This window comes from Uloborus diversus, chromosome 4 (genome assembly GCF_026930045.1).
Source record: "Uloborus diversus isolate 005 chromosome 4, Udiv.v.3.1, whole genome shotgun sequence".
NCBI classification, from domain to species: Eukaryota; Metazoa; Arthropoda; class Arachnida; order Araneae; family Uloboridae; genus Uloborus; species Uloborus diversus.
Window position 1 is genome coordinate 79626337 of NC_072734.1, and position 27222 is coordinate 79653558.

Genomic DNA, 27222 nt, shown 5'->3' on the forward strand with positions numbered 1-27222 from the left:
TTAATAAATTAAAAATAATTTTGAGATCTTTTTTTTTTTATAAAAATATACTGAAAGCATTACATCATTCATTTTCACTGGTTTAAATTAAGTCTTATAACCTAAAGTAAAAATGTTTCCAAAAATACTAATAGAGCTCATTATTTAAAATTACATTTATTAAAAAAATTGAACATTAATAGTTCGAGGACATGCAATTCTGTAGCAAGGATGGTAATGACTCTGGAAGGATAGTAATGATCATGGCAGGTTGGAAATGAGGTATACATGTTTAAAACTTAAAGCAAACATACAGTAAAAATAATGTCAAAATGCTATGTTTTTTTCAAAACAGAATACTATGACGTCATTATTTATGTATTTATTTCGCATGAAATAGATTCTTGCTCGTTTCTCTTCCAAATTATATTCGCCTTTTGCTATACAAAAATATCTATGAGAAATGAGTATAGGAGGATCTTTAATAATGCAAAAAATGTGCTCTGTTACCATCTGGTGCTTGTCCTCTTCTGTGGACCAACAAAATTACATTTTGTTTTTGATCTGGACATGAAGTGAATTCCCAAACTATTATTTTAGTTTGAATCAACAACATCTGCACATTAAGGTCTGAATTAGTTATCATCCTATGACAACTTACATTTAAACCAATCAATTTAAAATATAATGTACTTTACAAAATGATAGTTAATTGGGAACCATTGATCATTAAAAATAACAGCAACCCACTGCCCAACAGCTACTTATTATATAAGATAATTGAAAAAAAGAAAGTATAAGAAAATTATGCATCTAAAATATTAAAAACAATTCAATGTACTGAATTTGAAGGTAAAAATATTTATAATTAAAAAAACAAAGCAAATAATTTATTCTATCCTCAGTCTGTTATTACCATCCAAATCTTTATACTTTGTGCTGGATGGTAATGATATTTCACTTTATTTTACCTGGCATGAGCTAAACTGTAGCTACCTTTCTAAAAATTTCGCACAGTTTGGTCAAAGATTCATCTAAAGCAAATACAAAACAAAAACACATAATAATGTTTAAAATAACTATCAATAAGTATGGATGGTAATGACAGCAATAAAATTTTTTCTACTTATTTTAATAGCTACACATCTAAGCAAGATGCATGAAGATTTCCACACAGTAAATTTTTGCTTTTTAAACAAACAATGTGGCTTAAAGTAAGACAAAACAACGTTAGAAGAAGCACAAATTTGTAAATTACAGCAGACACGTGTTTCGGCGTTACAGGGAACGCCTTTTTCAATGCAAAAAATAATGATGTCTTTTCATCCATAAGCTCATTATTTTTTGCATTGAAAAAGGCGTTCCCTGTAACGCCGAAACACGTGTCTGCTGTAATTTACAAATTTGTGCTTCTTCTAACGTTGTTTTGTCTTACTTTACTGTTCAGCACAAAGGTATTTATTTATCTCAAACAATGTGGCTGCTACGAAAACTGAATACTGTTTCGTTTAATAGTACCACCAAGTGGTCATGAAAGAGTAAAAACTGCTGGATGGTAATGATGCAAAATGTTAGGGACAAATTAAAACTGTTACACTAAAATTTCAAAATTGCAATCAAACAAAAAAAAACTGTTTTGAATTTGATAATGTGAGGCAATTATGAAGAAATTTTTTCAAGGCATATATATTTATTGCAGTTTTATTTGCAGTATAGTTAGATCACAAAAGACAAACATTGAGTTGAATGGACAGTGGATGGTAATGACTTTTTAGTATATCACTTTAGTCTCAACAAAAATAGATGTTGTCTATCACTGTTAAATCCATGTTATTTTGTTTGGTACAAAGTTGCAAATAAATAGTATTAAAAAAAAATTTAAAAATATTTATCAGGTTGCAGCTAACATGGGACGGAAAATTCCACATTTCTAGAGAATGACCCATACATACGCATGTCAGAAGAAAAACTTGTCGCAATTAATTTGGGGATCGTCAAAATGGATATTTCGGGTGTCTATACGTTTTTAGGCATATATCCACGTGTGCTTAGGTTAAAAAAAACTCAATAGTCATTCGGATGCGAGCAAAATGGAAATTAAGGCCGATTTTTCGGTGAAATTTTTTTCGCGAATACAATACTTCCTTTACTTTGTAAATGGAAGTAAAAGGCAGATTTATACTTTATTTCTTCTATTTATTTATCGCACTGAAAGTAACAGCACAAGTAAAAGTTCGGGAAGGGTTTGGAAACCGAGATTGTTGACATTTTTTTCGACAATCACAACATTTCTTGACGACCAAACACCATGTGCTTCTTTTTTTTTTTTTTTTTTTTTTTGCTTTGTTGATGTTTCCAAAATTAATTATGTACTATCCAAAATGTGGAGACTGCTCCAAAATCTCAATTCTCGAATGTGAATTGTTATTGATGCATAAAAGTTAATAATCTTATTTTTTATGAAATGTGTTTTAAATGCTTGTTTTATGGAAGTTTTCAATTGGAATAAACTACGATTCATTTCCTAATCAACGATGATTTACCGCGAATAAAAATGCAGCATGTTTCCAATTCACGAGATAATACTCTCACACACAAAAATAATTTATTGTGAAGTACGAGAGGTAAATATGAAGGACAATTTTTAAAGTATTTGAATCAAATCATAAAACAGAACGAAGACTGAAAAAGTACATCTGTGGCAACTTTATCGATGTGATTAAGTATACCTTGAAATTTATTCTTGAAAAGTGAATACTGGAAGCAGATTTTAAAGTTTTTGTTAATAATCGAGATGAGCAACCGCAAATTCCAGCCATGATCTTTCTTCTGCAATCGTAAATAAGTCTAGTCTGTCTCCCTTGCCAGATGCAGCAGTTCAACCTTCAGACAATATCTTTCAGTTACAAGTACAGTGAACAAAGTAGTCATGGGCATAACCGAAAGGAGCGTTTTTGATACTCAAAGGTTGCGTTCGATGAGCACGACCGAGAGCGACCGGTTAGTTAATCACGTGACAACTAATGATCACGTGCTTCAATCAACCAATCAACTGCTTAAAATGGTAACCGGTGAGGTAACCGGTTGATCATAGAACGCTGTGGTAAATTACCGGTTACTTACCGATCGACCGGTGAGGTTTGTCGAACGCACCCAAAGCTTACGTTCGACGAGCTCGACCGGTTAGTTAATCACGTGACAGCTAATGATCACGTGCTCCAATCAACAGCTTAAAATGGTAACCGGTGGGATAACCAATAGATGATAGAACGCTGCGGTTTGCAACCGATTACTTACCGGTAGACCGGTGAGGTTCGTCGAACACAACCAAACTGTATTGGGTTTAGAGTCCCTAAGGACTCAAACCTTCTAATCTAAACTAAGGATCGGGTTTCAAGCAATTATAATAATTTAGACATTCTTGAACTAAGCGAACTTCTCCACAAGCAATAAATTTGTTGAGATGCTTCTGGGGCCGTTTTTTGAGGAGTCTATTTTTAGAAGTACTTTATTTATTCGCAACTTCCGAGCTCGAATACGCTACCTTGTGGTGATTCACAATACTACCGAAAAGGGTAAAACATTCCATTCCACGTGTTTTCTTTGGAATAAATTACAGGCTTCAGACAGTTTGTGGTGTAATGTAATTTCAGAAGAATAGAAAAGAAAGCTTCCCACAAGCACGATGAAAAATTACTGTCATTCTCTAAGCAACAAACGGCATTTGTTTGTTTTACCTTTTTCATCCGCCATAAGATAGTGCCTGCAGCGCTCTCTATAGTTCATTGAAGCTGTGAATAATTAAGAGATCGGTCTACGTTCTTGAAAGGCATGAAACTGCTTCTCGAGCGGTTGTTTTACATACAATTAGGCCCCGAAAGAATATCGAAGAAATTTTCAATACATGTCTTCAGCATGAGGAGGAGGAGGCAGCGAAAAATTCCCCAATGGGCCAGGTATGTGTGCTTGGCGGGGGAGATTTTTTTTACAATGGACTAGAGTCGAGTCCCTGTAGGGACTCAGAGTAAACCATTTGAGAGAGTGCCCGTTTTTAAACATTTTATTCATGTAATGCTAAGCAGTTTCTCTTTTGAATTAAAATCAAATTACCCTCAGAAGGGTCCGATGGGTCTAATGCTGCTTTGGAGACTGGAAAATCGTTGCTCATTTACATGAAGGCGGAAAGCGGGAAGCGTATGCAAATTTCGTAACCGGTTCGGTGTTTTAACAGGGCGTCTGCTCCTGTTTGTTTATATTTGTTTCAGTTGAAGCTTCTGTTATTTTTCCTATTATTCTTTTTTTAAATGTTAAAGAATCGAAGTGTTTTCTGTAAATGTTGAAGGGTTTTTTTTTTTTTTTTTTTTTTTAGAAAACATGTCTTGGATAGCGCTGAATTATTTTTTAATCTTTTTTATTGAGCCACACTAAAAAATAGAAGTAAAAAATTCTGAATTTGCGTTTTTGGAATTAAAAGTTAAAAACGTGTAGTAAGGGATCATAACCATCGAAAAGTTCTAAAACTATATGTTAATTTTTGTGTTCATGCATGTTATAAGTACACCTCCCGTCTTTATGAAGAAGTGCTATTCGGAACTCCAGCGCTCGAATACGCTACCTTGCGGTGATTTACAAAACTGCCGATGAAACTAAAACATTGCCACGTTGCGTTCCACACGTGTCTGTTGACGTAAACACAGGCAGTTTGTTCTGAGTATATATTAACGCAATCGATGTGTCTTAGTTTGCTTTCAGCTACAGAAATTAATTCGTCCCTTAGTAGTATTTTCGAGCTTCTCAAAATAATGTTTGTTTTCATTATTTCCTTAATAATTGGTGAAAGCGAAACGTTATACAAGGTAAAAAATTTTATTGTTTTGTATGAATTTGTAAGAATATGGGGGTTTTTTAATCTTAAATTAATTAAACTTACCATATTTTACAGCAGCATTTAGTTGGAATGGACAGTATGCAAAATATTTTCTTGAATATATTATCGTAGAACAAAATGAGTAACCGAGAAAGAATTTACTTTATTCCTTTTATTCTCAGCTGAAAGGTTTGGCCAAATTTGTTTAGGGTTATAGTTTTAGTATAGTGCGAGCAAAGTAGCCTTGGCGAGATTTCGCGTTTTTAGTTAAACCATTTTTAATATTTATCATGAGTGGAATAAAATAGTTAGAATTCGATAAGTGAAAGGAAATAATGGTCAATCAACTGAAAAAAAAAAACTACCACCATATATCCGTGAGAATTTTGTTGATGATTTGCATAACATGACACAATTAAATCGTAACTCAGAAATTAGAAAAATCGAAACAGAAAATTTTTAAATGAACCGATTCGGGAATTCGAGAGAAATAACTCAGCTACAAATGGAAAACAATAAGCGCTAGCCAAGCAAGGCAAAAAAGTATCATCTTCTTTCGATAACAATTTGTAATGTCATATTGAATTTTCTAGCATTAATTGTTATTCTTGTCAGACCACAATTATTTCTTCGTTACCATGTGCGTTTGTTTTAGTTTTCAAGTCCGCCATTAGACAGTGACTTCAGTGCCCCCTATAGTTCGTTGGAGTTGCGAATAGAAGATATTCTGGGTTCATCAAACAGGCATTCCCTCCCGCGAACCCCTCCCCCCCCCCCCTTCCGCTGAAATTCAAAGATTAATTTAAAATATAGAATGGTCTATGTTCTAGGATCTTATCACACCATACTGCTGTTGTATGCATGAAAAGTTGAAATTGCACAAGGATTTCATAAATAAAATAATTTTTAAAATATTGAAACATATATTTATTTATTTGCTTTTTTTAATCTATTTCAAAAATGAGGTTTTTGGCTTGTGCAAATTATTCTCAGTCAGTGGTGTTCCCATCTGTTTTTCTGAGGGTATACTCCCAGTAATCCATTACGCACAATATGTGTATGCGATCATATCGTTGCCTCAGAGCAACAGTAGGACATCTTAGTGTTGCTCTGAGGCGACGAAATACGTAATATGTCTTTATATGAAAATTTTTGAAACTTAAGGGTATACGCTATATGTCTAAAAAATATTTGAGAGTATACGGTGTACATGGAATATACCCTATGGGAAACCACTGTTCTCAGTGTTCAAAAGTTTTCCTTTCTGATAGCTGCTCGGAAAACAACAGAGTTGATAATTTTTGCTGTGTTATTGCTATCACATTTTCAGAACTCGATGAGGAGCATTTTTTCATTTAGTGACACAGTGAAACCTGTCTAGTTTTACCGACCGCCTTGTCTGGTGGTCAAAGAAGTGATTATGGATGGGAAGTTACTGGGAGGTCATGACACAGTCTGCACTATAGAAATGTTCAGAAATGTATCTTTAGGGTTTTTTGTTTTTTTGGACTCCCGCTACTTGCAAACACCAAAGGAATTGAATATAAAAACAACAAACACGAAGATAAATATTTTACCCTCAGCTAAGTTGATTAGCAAAACCGGAGGTTTAATTGTGAAGGATGTGAGAAGAAACGATTTAACATTGAAATTTTAGTCAGATAAAAGATATTGATGGTCATTTTTTATTCAATGATGGCAAGAAAAAAAAAAAAAACCTTGAAGATCCCCTCTCCTGTATACGAACAGAAAAATATCAGATAAATATAGCTTAAAATGAACAAGCGTAACATGCATTGAGATTATTTTCCTTTTGTCCACCCACCTTTCACTCTAGTCTGGCGCTCGCAAGTAAAGCTTGACCGCGAAGAGAAGGCGGCTGACCTTGAAGCAAACACATCATTTGTGTCGTTTGTAATAGGTTGAATGTTATTATTTTGTGATAGATAGGATCAGTAAGAACGACTTTCACTTTTAGGTGCTTTCTGGTTGATTCCACCTATTACAAATGATACAAAATGAGGTTTCGCTTCAAGGTCAGCCGCCTTCTCTTCGTGGTCAAGCTATAACGCCTATCCTTTTCCAATGTTGATGTAGCTTTGGAAAGAAAGATATCGAACAAAGTTTTTGCATTCAATATTCTTATTATGAAGCCATCAAACGAGTAACAACTTTCTTTTCAACTCTTGTTGAATGCTCATGGAAAATATTTATCAGGAAATTAAAGAAAAAAGTTGTAATTAACTTGTACTCATTGTATTTATTTTTATCATTATCATTAAATGTAAAATTTATACCTGTGTGTCTTTTTCCGTAAACTCGAATTTTTTTTTAAAGACCTCATAAACCAAAAACTACGGATGCACTGAATACCGAACATTAAGTTAAAATTCAGTCCTTTTCTTCAGCTGAATACTGAATATTTTGCCAAAATTTGTTGTTGTTTCAACATTAAGTACAATTGTTGATTAAAAATAGGAGTGGAACAGAGCTTCAGCCCAGCCAAATCATGAACTGATTCAGCACATAACAATTTGTCGTGAATATTTTTTTACAATAACTAGTACATAAAGTATTATGTCCCATAATAAGTTACGTACAATTATGCCCTAGAATAAAACACATTAAATTTAAAAGAATCCATTGAACTATAAGCGGTCCCATAATTGAGAATATTGTACCTACTTGGAAGTTGCTAAGAAAAAAGTGACTTTACAACATTTGGTTGATAATTATTTAAAGATTTCTTCATTTGTTATGAAATGAAGCTATTACAATATTGCGTAAAACATTGTTTAAACACTTCTAGCTACTTATGAAAACAATGTCATTATTTTTATTACATACTAGGTGTAAGTAATATTACAAAGTATTTGTATGATAAACAATTCGCAGCTCCAACGAACTATAGGGGGCACTGAAATCACTGTCTAATGGCGGACTTAAAAACTAAAACAAACGCACATGGTAACGAAGAAAATGCTAAAAGTGTTGTGATTTTTGTTCGTACGTATGATTTTTTCGCTTTGTTCTTTTTAAATTAATTTTCAAAGTCTTGTGGATATTCTGGCCCACGTAGAAAGAAATGAGAATTCAAGAAGCATTACGAAACGTCAAAGATTAATGCAAACTACGTAGTTCGTAGTTCTAAGCAGCTATTTCCACGATGTTGAATTCGATATTTATCAATTCTTGATAAAACTAAATAATAATTGTGGCCTAACAAGAATAACAATTAATGCTAGAAAATTCAATATGACATTACAAATTGTTATCGAAAGAAGATGATACTTTTTTGCCTTGCTTGGCTGGCGCTTATTGTTTTCCATTTGTAGCCGAGTTATTTCTCTCGAATTCCCGAATCGGTTAATTTAAAAATTTTCTGTTTCGATTTTTCTAATTTCTGAGTTACGATTTAATTGTGTCATGTTATGCAAATCATCAACAAAATTCTCACGGATATATGGTGGTAGTTTTCTTTTCAGTTCAGTTGCATACTGTCCATTCCAACTAAATGCTGCTGTAAAATAGGGTAAGTTTAATTAATTTAAGATTAAAAAAAACCCCATATTCTTACAAATTCATACAAAACAATAAAATTTTTTACCTTGTATAACGTTATCCAAGTTTGTTAATCCAGAATTTTCGCTTTCACCAATTATTAAGGAAATAATGAAAACTAACATTATTTTGAGAAGTTCGAGAATACTACTAAGGGACGAATTAATTTCTGTAGCTGAAAGCAAACTAAGACACATCGATTGCGTTAATAAATACTCAGAACAAACTGCCTGTGTTTACGTCAACAGACACACGTGGAACGCAACGTGGCAATGTTTTAGTTTCATTTGCAGTCAATCACCGCAAGGTAGCGTATTCGAGCGCTGGAGTTCCGAATCACAACGGTACTTACTTGAAAAGGTTTCGGGTGTAACATTGAAAATCCAGTAAATCTTCTCATTGCCTCCATAAGCAAGAATAATATTATAATATCTTCTTTTTGCCAGCAAGATAATTCTTATGACAGAATATACAGAAATGATCCTGCCGATAAGAATTACCCAGCTAATTCGTATAGATGCTACGTTGCAGTTCCTAGCATGTTTAAAATCGCTTTTTTTTTCCAGTGCATGATGGTCCTTCATAAAAAAGAGGCTCATTCGTTTCGCGAGATTATCAATGATTTACGTAGCTTTGTTCAATTTCGAAGTTACTTTGAAATTCATTTCATCAAAACCATTGCCGTAGACACAAAGATGGCTACCTTTTCCCTGATTTTAGAAGGTTTATTGTTACCATAGAAACGAAAGCATGTGACATCAATAGCCAATCATCGCACGTCGGACTTCGCTTTTCTGACTTGGAGTTGTGGACGATCCACAACCCATTCCCGACGAAGTCAGGCAGGTTTTGGAGGCGCGAAAACTGGTTTTCGAGCTCAAAATGACGTCACATGTCCGAAAGCGGGAATCGTGTAAATCGGCACTTAGAGTAATCCTTTTCGTCATTTTAATTTTTTTGTTTGGGTTTAAAAAAACTTGTTATCGGTTTTGCCCGCTTCATTATGCAACAACTTTCACTTAGAATGTACTATTTTAAACAGACTGTACGTTTCCAAAGGAATACGTAGTAAATACTGCCTGAAAAATCAATGTGCTTGCAATGGATACTCTGGTTAGCAAAGGTCGTTTTGACTATGATCTATGACACACACGAGACCAGACCAACAAAAACCTCTATCGTCTCGAATTCCCGTTATGCTATCACTTTCGGTTTCGAAGCCCAATGATCTTAAAGAAGCAAACAAAAACATTTTCTTCAACTCAGAAACAGAGGAATTGTCTTCAAGAGTTGAGGAGGCAGTGGAAAAAGGGAGAAATGCATTCCACGAATAAGCTTTCCAGGAAGATTAACCAAAGGACAGTCGTTTCGCGCACTTTCTTGGAAGAAGAGTAAATGGGTGATATTCACAGGTTTGACATGTAAGATGAACATTTCAAGTTCATGGTTAAAGGTCATTCAAGTTAAAAGCCATTTCGCTCTGTTATTTGGATTAGTACTGTTCTTTGGTTGCTCTCTTTCTTAAAATTGTGATTCCTTAGAAAACCGAAACGATAGGAGTGAAAAGAGAGTATAAGTTTTTTTCAAGTGATGAAAAAAGGAAAATCGTAGGATACTGGCCAAGTTAGATTTGCAACAATTGCTAACCTCAAGAGGATAAATAATGAATCAAAAAAAAAAAAAAAAAAAAAAAAAAAAAAAAAAAAAAAAAAAAAATCAGGGACCAAAAAGCAATAAAAGATTTTCTTGAAAAAGATACGCTTAAAGTTTCTTTTACTGTCAAAATGATTCCTTAAATTCGCAATAAAGCACTTAATAATGTAATAATAGAATAAATGCCTAACAAAAAACTAATAAAGAGGAATTTTAACCAAGAGCCCATATTGTCTTTAGTATCGATTTCAAATTTTCACCATCATATTTCAAACTTCTATGAAAAGTCTCTTAAAGCCCCCCGTATCTCAAAATCTCTTTATCTCGATTTTTTTTCTTTAATGTGAAATTCGATATATATAGATTCGACTGTATGCAATATTCCCACTGCGCGGCTCATAAAATTAAACATATTTAACAATTTGCAGAATCTATGACAAAGAAAGGCTGCATATACGTTGATTTAATAAATCAATCTCATTTCTAAAGCGAAGTGTCAAATTTCACTCAATTATCAAAAAATTGTCGCAGCAGAGGGAGGCGTCTTTATGCTTGAGGGTCACACATGGAGCAGATTTTCAATGGCATTGGGGGGGGGGGGGGGGAGCGAAATGAATTTTTGACCTTTGTTACTCAGAAAAAAAGTCGTTTTGATTTTTTTTCTTTTTTCTTTCTTTTCTCTCTTCTTTTTCCCTTTTTTGAGACTAACGTTTCGGGGGGGGGGGGGGCGGGTTTGTCCCCAAACCCCCCCCCCTTAGCTTACGCCCCTGTAGACAAGCCATTCATTGGGAAGGTCAAGAAGGGGCGATTGCACCCCTGGCTTTCAAAAATTTATCAATTTACGAAAATGTGGGAGTGTGGTTTTTACTGTTTTTTCAATGTATTATGCATAGAGCATAAATTCTTCACCAGGGGCGCCGACTTGCAAAAATCATTGGGGGGGCTGGCCCAGTCATCACCAGAGGTTTAGGGGGTTATGTAATCCCATGGAGGTTCCCCCCCCCCCCCCCCAAATAAAGGTCGATTTTTGTGCCTTGAAAATGCCAATTTACATATATTTTCTGGTGTGTATAATTTAAAAAACAAACAGTATGTGGCATGGCGTTTTCAAAGTAAAACAATCCAAAAATTGGTATACAAATTTTTCTGGTTCAACTAGATCATGTCACTTGTCTTAGTAAGAGACATTTTTTGTTCTATTTTATGGGGAGTCATGCAGTGCCGTAGCTAGGCATGGAAAAGGTAGGGCGCTTGACTTGCATTGAAGGGCACTGCCAGAGACGCCGACTTAAAAAAATATCTGGGGAAAGGGGGCATGCCGCAGGAAATTTTCTAAATTTGAGATGAAAAATAGTGAGTTTTAAAGTTTTTTTAAAATCATATAATCAACATTAGAACCACGAAAACTCGACAAGCCCGACACATATTTTTTGGCTTCGAAAAACGGAAGAAATAAATACAAACACACACAGTATTTTTGTAAAAGGAAATTTAATTTACGCATGCTTTTTAAGGCCAGTTGTATTTACATTAGTGATATCGGCTAACATATTCAAGTGTAAACGCAGTCTCTCAATGTCTAGGTCATTTTTGAAAAACTCAGTTGATTTTTCAAAATGTTCTCTTCTCTTTCACCTCTGTTTAATAAAAACAAGCACTCTTGTTCAACTGCAATGACCTGTGTGCGTCTAGTTGATGTAAATCGCCCAATAATGCAAAATTGCACCATTTTACAAACCTCAATGTATATTGCCTTGTAGTACAGTCAACTCCCGTCTTACGCGAGGGATGCATTCCAAGACCTCTCGCGTAGGTCGAGTTTTCGCGTTGTGGAAAAGGGTATGTGTAAAATTTTTTATAAACGTACCCAATTATTTTAGACATTGTAAACACCCCCTCAAACTGTTAAAAACCATCTCTTAACTAACTGTACATTACTGTCTCTTACATAAAGAACTGAATGTTTACTTGTATTTAAAAAAAAACGTTTTATTTAACATAAAATACTGCTACGATGTACAAAATCAATGATTAATGGGAAAGAAAGAAAAAATAAACCGGTATACGGTAGACACAGTATATAGTAAGAAAAGCAAATGCATCTTTAGTTATACTGTGCAGTCGATCAATTAATGATATTCGTACACAATACATGAGCAGTTTCCATTTTGATAAATTTTTGCAAGACACTACTCGGTGAATTTTTACGGATTTCCTTTTCTTGACTTGTAATTGTATGTACGGAAGAATCACTCATACCTAATTCTCGTGCTACCTTCAACGCATTTTTTAGTTGACCATCAGCTTTTCATGAAGCTCTAGCTTTTCTTTAATTGTCATGAAACTTTCTCTTTTTATCTTCACAATCTTTAGATGAAACAGCGCTCTTAGGTGTCATTATATTTCATTAACTTTCGCATTTAAAATGAAAAGGGAACTTCTACTCTCAGCGATGCTAAAAGGATAAAGATCCATTCATGAAAAAAAAAAAAATTTTTAGTAGCCAATAACAAAGCTGATACGAACACACCACGATTCCCTTCCGAGAATTTTCGTGTTGCGGTGAGGAATTCGCGTTAGGTCTGAATACTGGAGAAAAAATCGTGTTATAGCTATTTCGCATAAGTAGCGCGAGTCAAATGTTTTCCTTTGGGATTTTGAAAGTGTGCGGTGAGCTGCCTTCATTGTTTTCATACTTCTTTGGAAACGTCGATTCCGAGGAAGGGAAGGATCATCATTTTGTGAAGGTTTTCTTTTAAACACGATTCCCAAAAGTATTCAAAACTATCACGCCTCCCATTTTATATACAAATCAAACTCTCATATATATTTTTCCAGATCAGCAACACTTAGGTGAGCGCGCCGCAGCGCTGCCCACCGGCAACAAACTTGACCCGTAAGTTCGCGCACTGGGACAAATTTTTACAGTACTCACAGCACTGTAACACTATCACCATTCGCACCACTCGTTTTCAGTAAACCTGCTTACACAACCGTAATAATTATTTGTTTTAACTCATTACTGAATATATTTTACAAGGTAAACTATCTTCAAACAAGGAAAATAAAAGATAAATTAATGAGTTTAGAAAGCAAAATGTAACTTATAATTTTCTTGATTTGTTGGGGGGGCTCTGCCCCCTCAAAAATATTTTTGAGGGGGCTCGGGCCCCCTCAAGCTCCATGGAGTCGGCGCCACTGTTCTTCACCCTCCCCCCCCTCTATGAAAAACTAATGAGCCCACGTCTAGAGACTCTAGAATAGTCATTGGAGTTTCACTGGGCAGGGACTTCATAATTATAAAAAATTTTAAATCTCTATCATTTAAAAGATGTTTTAACAGTTGATTGCAATATGATTTATATTTACCATTACAGAGATTGCAAAAAAAAAAAAATTCTTCATTTTGTACATTTTATTTACTACGTTGACTCTACATTCTTTCTATTATGCACTTTTCCAGAGAAAAAAATAAAAACAAATATTATTCTTCATTTTCTTTCTTAACTCAGCAACTCTTTTTGATTTTTCTGTGGTATCAAGATAAAGCCTACATCAGCACTTGGTGTACTGATATGATTTGCCATCTGGGCGACTATAATAAGTTGTAAAGAAGGGACACTCAAATGTTCCCATTTTTTGAAATTTAAAGGCTTTTTGGGCACATACACTGAATCAGTCTAGTTCGGTTTGATGTCATAACTCTTCTCTCAAACCATCTCCACATAGACATTTTGAAACTGAGATAGTTTATGAGGGAGGAGTTATGACTTCAATCTGAAACAGAATGATTTTTTAGGAATAGGGCCCTAAATTTTAATCAGTACTTCGAATTGCGAAAGCAATTAGAAATTTTATGCAGAAGTAGAAGACTCTAGAAGGAAGCATGAAAATCTGCAAAGAGATGAACTCTTTAAAATAAAGTTACTTCAGAATAGCAATTTAAATAAACTATGGTGACCAATATTAATAGTTAATAGCACTTTATCTGTTAATGAAGTAATCAAATTCTGAATATTGTTACATATTTTGTAAATGGATGTTATTTTTGTTTTTATGTGGTTAATTTGTTGTAATCTTTCTAAATTTGGTGCTAACTCCGTAAATTTTCATCAAAAAATTACATTACTTCATGAACTTTTTTTTTCCAGTTCATTTCTTGTACTTCTTAATTTTTTTTCAGATGAAATAAAAGAGGTTATTTCTGGTATACTTAAAACATTAAAAAACTAATAACCCAAATTACTGCAACAAATTTGTAGTTACCATGCTTAGCTATAGATTAAAAAACAAAGGAATTGCAATAATTTTTTATATATTTTTATTTATTTATTTACACAAACTAGATTACACATGAAACTCTACATTCAAACATCCTCAAAGCTTCTACTGCTTAATATACTGTTCATATACTTCATCAAATAGTTTGCTACAGTCAATTACAGCACCTAGCTTAGTGCACAGTAAGAAAATGCCTGACATCTTTCGATGAAGAGAGTAAGTTTCATCAGGTGGAGGAGTAAGTCGATGCTTTAACATAATAGGAACTAACTCGTGAATTCTATGAGTCATATTTTGCTGCTGGAAATTAAATGGCTTCTTGCAAGCAAATGCTTCTCCTAATATCATGACAGCATCAATGTGTGCTTCTTCCATTATCTGGAACACAATTATAATGAAATTAATTACAAAATTATTATACAGGATCCGGCAATGTAACTTCCCTATTACAGAACGCAATTGAACCCATTTTATGAATCGAAATGTTTTTTCATTTTTTAAAAATTGATGTAGGTACTTATTTGAAGGTTTGTTTTCCACAGTTTTGAAAATCGTATCAGAAAGATGATGCCCTTTCATTGCCCAATACCAGTGGTTCCCAACCTTTTTGAGGCTATTGCACAGAAAGCAGGTTATTTATGAGCAATTATCCCCAAAAACGTTTATTCTGAAAATAAATTGCATTTTGCTCTTCATGTTCTTATTCTCACGAAAATGAATGATGATTTTAACATAGTCATTCAGATAAAGAAAACATCTGTTTCTTAGCAATTTAGAATAAAATCAAGAAGTAGTAAATGTTGATATTATGATATGGCTAAATTAATTACATGTTTACTATCAATTGTTTCAGAGAGTGCACTTTGTAAGTCAATCTCTATCTTTTTAATCAATGACTTATGATTATCAATTAAGAGATTTGATATACATGATTTTTGATAATTTTGTTTTGTGAACAAGCAATGACCCAACCCTGGTACTTATTTTACCCCTCAGAGAATCCCACTTTAACCCTTCGGGGGTACTTAACCCCAGGTTAGAAACCCCTGCCCAATACACTGAAAGCATTCTCGTTTTACCTCATGATGCCAATGAACTGACTTGGGAAATATTTGGTTCCAACAAGACAATGAAGAGTTCATATGATCCCCCAATTTCCCTTGCAATTTTTAATGTGTGGGAATGTTTTTTTCTTTTGAAATCCCCCTTTTATGACAACCGTTCTAGGGCCCTACAGGACCCGAGGGTACTAAACATCTGGGTAGAAATTGCAAAACATACTATCTAGCATGCTGCTAAGCTAGTACGAGACACAAGAAATGCAAAAAATAGGATTATTTTGGTGTATGGATAATGGAAGTCTACCAACTCATGTAACTTGTAAAACTTTGTAAGACAAAACTTTAGATATGTAACTGCATTATTTAAAAGTAAAAAATATTCTTATTCCAAAAATGGATTTATTACACTTTGAACAAGGAAAGTGATGCTGCCAGAACTTGTAGAATTAGTGTTCCACTCCCCTTAAAAGAAGCATTATTATTTAAAAATGGATGCTCAAAATTAAAAAATCTGATGTGGGAAAAAATAACTTCCATGCAAGATTCCCAAATTTTGTAGAGATTTACAACATAAAATATGAGTTGGGTTTTAGCCATCTAAGTATCTAATGTATTAAATAGTAACAACACTAAGAATTTTATAATGATTACAAAACTTCTTTAACTGTGTGCAGTTTACACTAATAATATAAAGCTGAATAGTTTATTTGTTTGAACGCGCTGTCAGGAACTATTGGTTTGAATTGAAAAACGTTTTGTGTTTCATTCATTGAGGAAGGCTATAGGCTATATAACATCATGCTATGACTAATAGGGAAGGAGCAACAATAAATTTAAATTAAATCAATAATAAACAGGATGCATTTTTGTTACATAAATAGCTAGAACTTTTGTAGCCTGAATATCTCAGTCGGTAAAGCACTAGGCCAGCAACCTTAGAGTCTTGGGATTGATCCCGGCTGCGGGCAGGAAGATTTTCAGCACTTATTACCCGGCTCATTTAAAAATTAATTAATTTATAAATGAAGGGTTTTCAATTATTTTTTATTGATTTTTGTTTTGTATTAAACAGAAAACAATGATATGGCTAGGAGTGTGCAATTTTTTACTACATTATATCATAGTGTGATGTACTTAAAATAGTTTTTTAATACATTGTTGTCTTATTAACATGAGTGAAACCGCAGGGTACAGCTAAAATAAATAAAGGAAAGTATAAATTGTTTCTCAATATTATTACATGTTAGCTAGTAAACTAATAAAAAAATAACAGAAAATGTATGTTATTAACTCACCAAAACTGGTGTAGACAGAAATATTTCTGGGGAAGGGGGGGGTGTCAATTATAAGCACATACATATGTACATACATGCACATATACACATGCCTGGTCTTTGATTTTTCTGGATTGCAGGAGGAAGACATTCTGTTAAAGGATCCTTCCCTGGAAATGTATTTTATGCTCTCTGGCGACGTTAGGAGAAAAGTCAGAATCCGAGGACTTTCTCCAGAAATTTCTTGAAATAAATCATGTGTCATGTGACATCAGTTTGTTTCTCCATCAAGGATAGATTGAGCAGCACTGGGAAGTCTGATGAAGATTTCTAATGGGAGTGCTGACTTCATTCAGCAACTTTTGTCCTTATTTTATTGAAAGCTTTTAAAACTATTGTCATTATTCTAAAAGAAATTTTTGACTAACTGTTTCTTCTTTTATTTAGGACTGTAGTGTTTAACATTTGTCACTTGACGTCACCTTCATTTTTTGAGTTAGTTCATTCAATGCCAGTCGGTGCAGTTAGTAGAGAATATTATACATAATCGTTGAACTCACCTTTGTCTCATATCCCGTGAGAAAACCTAACTCTTGAGAATACCGCAGCACATTATTTCTATCTTGATCTGCAGCAGCTTTTATTATGTTCATGTATGTGGCAACAAATTCAGTTGTGTACTCATTACATGCCCCAAAATCCAACAAAACGATCTTTAAAAAAGTTAAAACAATCATTAGTGTTAAAATGACATATTTCAGACATATTTTAATTAATAGAAAAACAATGCCATCCAAACTACTTAAGGGGCATATATTACAGGGGGCATACATACACAGGTGCCGATCCGGGGGGGGGGGTCATGGTGATCATGACCCCTAGCTAAAGCAACTGAATCTTGCCCAAAGCTGTATTTTGGAAACCTATATTCCAGAAAAGTCATCTCAGACCCCTATTTGAGGATAAAATTGCACTATGACCCCCCCCCCTCTTTATGATAATGACCCCTTCCAAAACCAGAAGCTGGATCAGCCCGTGGTCACACTTTGACTTCTTATAGTTTGTCATATGTTGACTGCCTTTATCAAGCCACTCACTGAAGTCAACAGGCCTCAGATTGAGTATTGCTGGTTTAACTCAAGCAAAAGGAAGGACTTCTTAAAAAAAAGTTCGCTATGATTAATAATCTGCTCTGTTAAATTACAAAAATAAATCCAGCTTTCATCCCAGGCTCCATAAATCCAAAATAATGAAGATGTAGAATTTTAAATGTTGGCGATTGTATTGAGAGTATATTTCATTAAATATAACTTGAATTTCCATTTGAAGTATTTAAATCTTAGATGAAAGGTGATATAACTGATCACATAAATAAATAGCAATAGTTAAAACATGAAACTTACTTGGCCTGTATCAAAGTTGTACAAAAAGTTTGCCCAGTTTGGATCAGTTTGCATAAAACGAAATATAAATACTTCTCTTAGACAAAGTTTTAGAAGGTTTTCACAAACCTGAAAAGAAAAAAAGCGTATAGGGTAGCATCATGAAACCAATATCAGAGAAGTAAAAAATCTATTTGGAGAAATAGTTACCTTATTTCTTGTTTCTTGATCACAATCTTTTATCTTATCAACAGCAGTGCCATACACTAACTCAGTTGTTAATATATTTGGTGTGCTTAGCTCTTCATAAACTTCTGGTACATAAAATTCAGGGTACGGTTTGAGCAGTTCTCTAAAAAAATATGTGTACATAAAAAAGGGAGAAATTTATATTTACATGATTTTTTTTTAATTTCAGGAGGTAATAAAATTCTTTTGAATGTAGTTAGTAAAAAAAAAATGTTAAATTTAGAAAAGAAAAGTTTTATTATTTTCAATTTTCAAGTCTTCTCAAAATTTTTTCTCAAAAAATTGAACAAAACGAGACTATTTTTAGGGAGTTGAGGTTATTACATGCTTCGCCACATTTTTACACCAGACTTCATTGGTTTTGGTTGTGTTACACGAGGCAATGACATCCCTGCACCTTTTTATTTTAGCTCGTTCCCCTATTTTTAAAATACAATCGGATCCCAATTTAACAAACCTCTATTTAATGAATTTCGTGATTTAACAAATTTTTCTTTTCCCCGACTAAAATAAAGGCAAAACCCCCGATTCACCGAATAATAAACCCCAAATTAACAAATCATTCAACAGCCGAAGAAAATTTTTTTTCATTAATTTGAGTAAGGAAATATCGGATTATTTTCCAAATGTTTTATCCATATTGTCCGAAATAGACTTTTCTTGGAATCAATCAGCAAGTTTTGACATGCGAGGCAACCATCAAATATTGATTTGATGCAGAGAGATAAACTACCATTAAAACTTACTTTTTCAAGTACTTTACATGACCTGGAAACTGTAAAAACATATCTCATGAGAGCAGGCTGCAAATGATACAGTATTTTTTTTTCTCCATAAAGTCGAAAGAGGATTATTTCAAATAAAGTATAATGAAATTGTCAAACATCTATCACTCAATAGTTTTAAATTTCAAATTAACTAGTGTGTAATAAGTCGTGAAATGCTGAATAAAAAGTTTCTAATTCAGTTTCACTTTCTAATTATGGATTTATTAATGCAGTTGCTTATTAGGGGTTTTAGATAAAGTAAGTGCAGTTTTTAAAAATCTTTATCTCGCCTCGATAAAACGAATAACCCCGATTGAACACATAAAAGTTTCGGTCCCAGTGAATTCGTTAAATCAGGGTCCGACTGTATATTTTTAATTTCAATAAGCCTTACATTAGAATCTGAAGGTAACCCCCTCTTTTATTTCATACTTGCACTGCTAACCCACCCATGCTTATTCAAGTAGCCATTTTTATCTTCTTAAATTTCTTCTAATACCAGTAATTAAGTTCTTCGTTAAATGCTCAGGATGGAAAGTCAATTCCTAATTAAGGGCAGATGTGCAGGAACGAAAGGATGGGAAACAGTCATATTAACAATTTTTTACTTTTTTGAAAGAAAAACTACAAAATGGTTTACTGGATGTACTTCAGTTTCATCGTTTTAAAAATATTACACAAACCAAATCTTTTTTTTCCCTTCATTATGACAATAAGAAACAACAGTTAAAATACTCTTGCTTAGTTTCATAAAATGAAAAATTACACCTGCAAAATTAAAAATGGAGTTTAGGATGAGGACACAGAGAATGGCTGTTGTTTTCCCAGCATTGACACTGTACTTGCAAAAATGCAGGTTTTACAGAGTTTGTTATTGAAGAATTTTGATCACAAAATGGTGATTTTGTGACAAAACTTTATACAGCTAGACAAAAGAAGACTATTCCAGAGATCAAGTTAGGTAATATCCTCTAGTACTTTCTAAATTGATTGGCAACAGCTTTAAGAGGTGAAAGAAACTGATATATAAAATTAGATTTCATTTGCAAGTCAGAAGTGTAATGAAAAGCTTGGATGAATAGATGATTTTCTCTTGGGAACTTTTCATTCAGTGTTCTGCTGTTATTAATCAGAATATTAATGCTTGTTATTGCTCAAATATTTTTTTATGTTCAATATCCCGCATGAAAACACTAATTTTGTTCATGCAAGCTGTAAGACAATTTAATTTCCCCGTACACCTAAATATTATTTGCTACTTTCCTCATGTAAATGCATGCACAGAACAGAATTAGTAAATCAATAATATTTATTAGTGGAATTGTTTAAGTAAAAGTTTCAATACATTTTCATTTAATGTGTGTGTGTGTGTAGATGCACTGCCCTATCAAGTCAAGATGATGCCCAGATCCTGTTAAAATTTGCTGCCCTTCTTGCAAGAAAATCTGCACATTTTCAAAGTAATAGTTTCCAAAAATAAAAATAATTTTAAAAAAAAAGGAAAGAAAGAAATTTGAGGTATTTAAGTGCCTTTAAAATTGTAGAGTCCAGGTCCATGGACCTGTAGGACCAATCAATCAGCCCTTGCATACACTATAACACCAAAACTACTGGGACACTTTCATAACACATTTTTACGGATTTCTCCAGCAATGAGAGGTCAATTGTTCTGTAACTTTTGTCGCATAAAAAGTATGTTCCAGTTGTCATTTTCTAATAAAAAATTAATCACCCATGTATATAGAGGCCCAGTTACAAATTGAGAAAATATAAAAAGATTTATATATTTAGATTTTTGATTATCCTTCATCATTAACAGCCGGAAATAAGCTATAATTTTCCGAAATAAGTTTACTAACTATTTATAATTGTCTTCATATTTTTGTAAAATTATCAAAAAACACGACAGTATATAAGCATTTTTTCCAAAGATACAAATTTTGTTTGAAGGTTTTTGGCTCATAACATGCAAAGTTTTCCATCATTCCTTACCAAACTTTCAGAATATTTGACAGCATTCAAGAGAAACATATTAAAATTTGAAATTAAAATTTTGAAAATTTGATGAAATGTGAATGTTTAAAGTAATTGAAGCTTCACTGAGCATGTGCTAAAGATAGCAATTTATAAATTTCATAGCTTAAAACTAAAGTTAATCTCCCAACTTATAGTTAAGCTCCAGTTCAATATCTTAAAAATTTAAAATGATAGTGACAATTTTAATAAGCTGAATTTCAATGATTCTTGGATTAGGCAATGAACACAATGACACGGCAACAATAATTAAAAGGGGAGGCATTTGAACACCCTCCTTACAGTCCTAATCTCTCTCCTTGGACTTTCATGCTATACAAGTATTTTAAAGGTCGAGAGTTCCTGTTGGATATAGAAGTGCAAAAAGCATCTCTACCAAAGGGGCATGGTAAAGTTACCAAATCAAGAAAAGGGATGATTGCTAATAGCCTCAAAGCAATTTTGCATGTCGGACAATAAATCAGAACCATGCTGTCCAGCTTTCAAACAGTAACTTTTGTGTGCTCCTTACAGTCAGATATCTCATGAATGGTTGTATCTCACTTCGATCAGTAATCTTGTATCTCATGATCTTAACCAAACAGCTTATGTTCGAGGGTGCCCAGCTGAGGGTGAGGGGTCATGGCACAGACTGCGCCATTAAAATTTTTAGGGGAAGGACGTTTAGAGGGGTAATTTTCTTTTTTTTTGGGGAGGGGATGTTCTTGCTTTTGGGCACCCCTGTTATATCTAATTTGACTTTTCAAGATAAAACCATTTGTAAGATAGCCAACAATAAGACAAAGCAAATAAATTAGTAAAAATGCAAATGCATACTTAAATTTTTTACCCGATTTCGCTTCATTAAGGTAATCCACTTCTTTCTTCAATTCTCGTTTTGCCACAGCCATTACATTTTCCAAATACAAAGCTAACAAAAGATAGAAACGTAAAAGATAATAAATTAGCAGCAGAAGGAAGTTATTTTTCATTAAGGTAGTTTGATGCAGTCATACTTAATCAAAAATTCTACTATTCGCCAAAAGTATTATTGATTGTTAATAAATAATTTTCAGATTTGAAGTTTCTTATTTCAGTTAAAGTGATTATTTAGTTCAAATATGTATTGCTTTTACCTTTGGGTAAGATATTCCAAAGATTGACGATACTCATCAGACTTTTTATGTCACTTTCAATACCTTCAGCAACGCCAGGATACTAAAAATAACATTAAGAGGATTTTTTAATTTTATGAATTACAATGTCATTAAGTATATAAAAATTAAGATGATTTTACTTATTCTAGCATCAAGAAATTTAAACTTTCATTTTTATATTGGAATAATAAATGCAAAAATGATAAAAACAAATTTATTCAAGCACCAAATTGCAAACATATTGAAGATGAGTTTTCTGTTTGGCTTAGGGGTGGTAACTTACTGCTAAATATCTAAGCTTTGTCTTCAATTCACGAGTCAAACCGGACCATGCTGCAGACACCTGCTGGTGAGATAAATTAACTTTACCTACCAGTTTGTTGGCACTCTCAGTTTCAATGAGATGACATCTGCCTCCAGTTCAATTATTCACTATTCCTGATTGGGGAGTTCTAATAAGAACGAAACTGCAGTCTCAGGATGTGGTAACTGGGCTGCCTGGTATATTGCATTCAATGCTTATGTTGTTGGTTTTGTGATGAAAGTTGAGTAAAGCAATTTTTCTCCTTCAGTTTTGTACTTTAATAACATGTTTCAAAATTCTTTTATGGCAGGAATTGTGGCAGGTAGATTATGACTAGTGTGTTGATGGTCATAATAGGTGTAAAACTGCATAATGTATCTTGATTCGGCAAATTCGTTTCAAAAATGGCACTACATATAGTAACTTACAGAAATTCAACATAAAAACGGACATGTTTTACTTTGGAATAAAAGTCTGAAATTTAGTGTTAAGGTACATATAATAGCCATCAAGTCCAGAAAGTAATCATTGGTTAAAAACAATCAATATTTATAACTGATGCACGGTTGCTGGTTTTTCAATTGTGGTTCTACCATTCAGAACGTTTTATGCATAAAAATGTGTGAAAATATTTCATGAGAATTCAAAGCAAAATTAATATGAAAAAATCGTCAAATTATCATTTATACCATTGAATTTTTTTAAAGGGGGAAAATTAAAATTTTTACACATTATTGATATTACTTTTCACCCTAATTCTTAAAAAGGGCAAAAATAACGTACAATGCACAATTACTCTTATAATAACATGCTGTCAGCAAGGTAATGTATGTATGCAAATACTAAAGGAGAAATTGTTGGAAATTCTGGATTCATTAAAATTTTTACTTATAATTGCTTCATGGATACATATGATTTAATCTATTGTTTTTGTGCTTCAAGCATCATTTAAAAAATAGTATCAACATTGTTTAAAGAATAAGTTTACTTTTTGCTTTGTAGCTTAATTTAAAATAACCTGCAGTAGAAAATGTGCACAGTTGTAATATTAAATTGAGATACAGAAATATTAATTGAGATACAGGCCGCCAAAGATGGCGGTCCTGTCATGATTTCTCACTTGGGATTTTCATCAAAATCTTTAAAGTACATTATCTCAGGAACGGTACAATATATTTTGTTGCGGTTTGTTTTATTTAAAAGGATATTTTTTCTTGTTCTAAAACATATGCTACATTTTGAAATATGCGCTTTAGTTTTTTTTCCCACAGTCTTTTGAAAAAAAAAAAGTCTAAAATAATGTTTTGATTTCCTCAAAAATGTCAATTTCAAAAATTTTCATTTTTTTACAGTTTATTAGTACTACTGAGCACTATGTTCCCTGAAAAGGAGAGCTTCCACTTTTTTGTTTAACAGATTTTAGAGGCATTTGAAAAAATGAGGGTTTTTAAAGAACTCTTTACATAATTGCAGACCTGCAAATTAAAAAAAAAAAAAAATCCTCAACAAGTGGCCAGAAAACACTTTTAATTAATCTATATAGCCAAATTTTTTATTTTGAGTTTCTACTTTATCCAGGAGTTTTATTTTTTATGAAAACAAGAACGCGGACTCCAGCCGATTCGCTGTATTTGCCCATGCAACCGTTCAGCGTAGTACCGAAAGAATCGTTAAGCTAAATGTTCTCACTAAATTTCATATCCTGAATAAAATGGCGACCAAAATGAAAATTTCGCTACATAACTTAATTAAAAGTGTTTTCTGGCCACTTGTTGTGAAAATGTTTTTTGAATTTACAGATCTGCAATTATGTAAAGAGTTCCTTAAAAACGCTCATTTTTTCAAATGCCTCTAAAATCTGTTAAAGGAAAGAGGAAGCTCTTCTTTTCAGGGAAAGTAGCGCTCAGTGGTACTAATAAACTGTTAAAAAAAATGAAAATTTTTAAAAATGAATTACTTGAGAAAAATCAAAAATATTATTTTAAACCTTTTTTTTTTTTTCAAAAGACTGGAAAAAACCTAAAGCACATATTTCAAAATTTTGTCTATTTTTTTGAACAAGAAAAATTATCCTTTTAAATAAAATAAACCGCAACAAAATATGTTCTACCATTCCTGAGATAATGTACTTTAAAGTTTTTGACCAAAATCCCAAGTGAGAAATCATGACAGGACCGCCATCTTTGGTGGCCAGTATCTAGGCCTATGATTATTTTTGGGCAAAAAAAAAAAAAAAAAAACCGTATTTTTTAATTTTTTATGAATTTTAACATGTTAAATTCAAAAACAAAAATTCGGACCATCATGTTACAGCCTTTGTTGAATTGACATGGATTCTACCATGTATGGTAGTTTTAAAAATCGTATAGAAGTAGCATAAAATAAGGCCACTTTTTACTGGTCAGTAAACGTTAACAAAATGCAAGCAAATAAGCATTGCAAAAGAAGAAAAGAGTTAATAAGACGCAAAAGAATGGGATGTCTTTTGAAAAAAGAAAAAAAAAATCTCTTAAGGAAAGGCACATGAGTTGGCTATAGGTTTGCAAATGAAAATGTGCTAGTTTGTATTGATTTAAGTCTTCAAATTTGAGCTAAAAACTTTTAACTCAATTTCTAATTACTTTAGAAATTCCAAATAAATTCCATCTTATGCAGAAAAAATGTATTTTCTGATTGGTGTTAAAATAGTAAGGTTTCCAACCATATAATTGTCCATATAATTGTTAATAACAGTCCTAGAAAGATAAGGCCAGACTAATTGAGTTTGTTGAAAAATTCTGAAACTTTGATACCTCACTTGATTCACAACTCTTGCCCATTCTTGAAGAGATAGCATGCAAACATACATGCAGTTGCTTATTTAAAAACCTTTGAAAATGAAATGAACATAGGCAGTGTTCATTTCATTTTCAAAGGTTTTTAATATAGTGAAAAGAATAAGCAAAATTTAATTACTGAAAAAAAGGCAACATTTCCGTGGAATGAACTGATAAGTTTAGAAATACAAAGTGATTAATGAAGGAAAATGAATTCTTCTTACTTGAATTTTTATAGCAATATCAGTGCCATTCTGCAATTTTGCAGTATGAACTTGTCCAATTGAAGCAGCAGCAAAAGGTTTAGGATCAAATTCACAAAATTTTGATTGCCAATCAAATCCCAGTTCATTTCTAAGAACTTTCTACAGGAATAAATGTTCCATGTAACTATATTTTTAAAACAAAGTAGCAATAAAAACCCTGAAGCATTCAAGATATTTAATAAACTACAAATGCAGTTTCCACAGTAAAAATAATTGAATTTTTCACAGCACTTCAATAAACCGTCAACTCTCGATAACTCAGAGCCAGATCTATAAATTTTGGACTCCTTGCGACAAAATCTGTGGGACCCCTAACTAGAGGTCAACAGTGCATATTTGCAACGTCAATAAGTCTTAGTGCTAGTATTTTTCAATTTCTTGAGCTGTTGCGCCTCCTAAGGCTGTGGCCCCCCCTGCACTCCGGAGTCTGTGGGCATGCAGATCAGAGCCTTATAACTCGAATATTCTTTTATCTCAAAGTTTTCATTGAGTCCCAAATTCTTGACAAGACTCCAATAACTTGAAGGCTTTAGTCAGTCCCTTAAAACTTTCAGCTTTCGAGAGTCGACTATACATTACTTAAATATACTACATACAGTACTTCCCAAATGTATTTTTCGCAAAGTTTATGGTATCTTGTAAATAGATTAATAACATATTATTTTTTATTTTAAAAGAATAGTATAAAAAAAACAAAATTTTAGAAGTAGAATCATCATTTATTTTTATGAATGAAATGTCAAACTAAGAGGGCATGAATTTTAGTTGAAATTAAAATACAATGCTAAATATTAAAAAAAATATACAAAGATAAGGAATTGCTAAATCACATCAATTCAAAAAATGCATTATGAAGGATACACACTAAATAGGGAATGCAGTTTATGGAACTTTTAAGAAAGTAGTTTTGTAATACTATATTAAAACATTTTTGAAAATGGTCAGAGTTCACAATGAAAACATTTATGATTAAATAAAATTTTCAATAGAAGTTGAGTGACTATTTCCTGTTCATTAAAATGACAATATTAAAAATAACCACTGTTTTGAATAGCTGATCCTTTATGACAGAATAATTCAAACACGATGCATATTTACAGTTTGATAGTAATAAGTTACTAGAAATTTTTTAAATAAATGCTTTTTTCTTAAACACTAAGCAAATTTTAAAACTTAAGCTAACCAACTAACAAAAATATGATCTACTAAAAACAATTTGAAATATATATGTATAATGCATTATGACTTACTTCCATTTGCCAAGAGGGCATGAAGTCTGCAGATTGGCGAACCCGTTCAAAAATGGCGGCCAGCTGAGGATTAATCATAGCATTGTCTGAAAATATTTTCAACAATTTAGAATTTACTTTAAATTAAAAAGAAAAAAAAACTATACATTCAAGTAACTTTCATTACAACGACAAATAAAATACAATAATGAATCATAAAAGCAGACCTCGTCGTGGTTTTGAAAAAAAAAAAAAAACAGGACACTATTAATATTTTTTAATGTGTGTAGCGTGTGTATCATGAATATATATCTATATAACTATCTATCTATCTATCTATCTATCTATCTATCTATATATATA

The 27222-nt window shown here is 32.7% G+C and overlaps 2 protein-coding genes across 2 annotated transcripts in view; both read right to left on the minus strand.

Annotated features, from left to right (window-relative positions):
- The window catches only part of LOC129220017 (dihydrolipoyllysine-residue succinyltransferase component of 2-oxoglutarate dehydrogenase complex, mitochondrial-like), a 46883-nt gene extending 44035 nt beyond the window's left edge, over positions 1–2848 (minus strand). The window contains exon 1 of the mRNA XM_054854345.1: positions 2709–2848. Within this exon, the coding sequence (XP_054710320.1) occupies positions 2709–2798 (90 nt within the window). The 5' untranslated portion in view covers positions 2799–2848. The remainder of the gene's footprint in view (positions 1–2708) is intronic.
- Positions 2849–14376: 11528 nt separating this feature from the next.
- LOC129220160 (atypical kinase COQ8B, mitochondrial-like) overlaps positions 14377–27222 on the minus strand; it is a 43586-nt gene continuing 30740 nt past the window's right edge. The window contains exons 6-13 of the mRNA XM_054854515.1: positions 26881–26966; positions 25589–25729; positions 22224–22305; positions 21925–22018; positions 18269–18410; positions 18080–18187; positions 17237–17389; positions 14377–14719 (exon numbers count right to left, since the gene is read on the minus strand). Coding sequence (XP_054710490.1) covers positions 14447–14719; positions 17237–17389; positions 18080–18187; positions 18269–18410; positions 21925–22018; positions 22224–22305; positions 25589–25729; positions 26881–26966 — 1079 coding nt within the window. The 3' untranslated portion in view covers positions 14377–14446. The remainder of the gene's footprint in view (positions 14720–17236; positions 17390–18079; positions 18188–18268; positions 18411–21924; positions 22019–22223; positions 22306–25588; positions 25730–26880; positions 26967–27222) is intronic.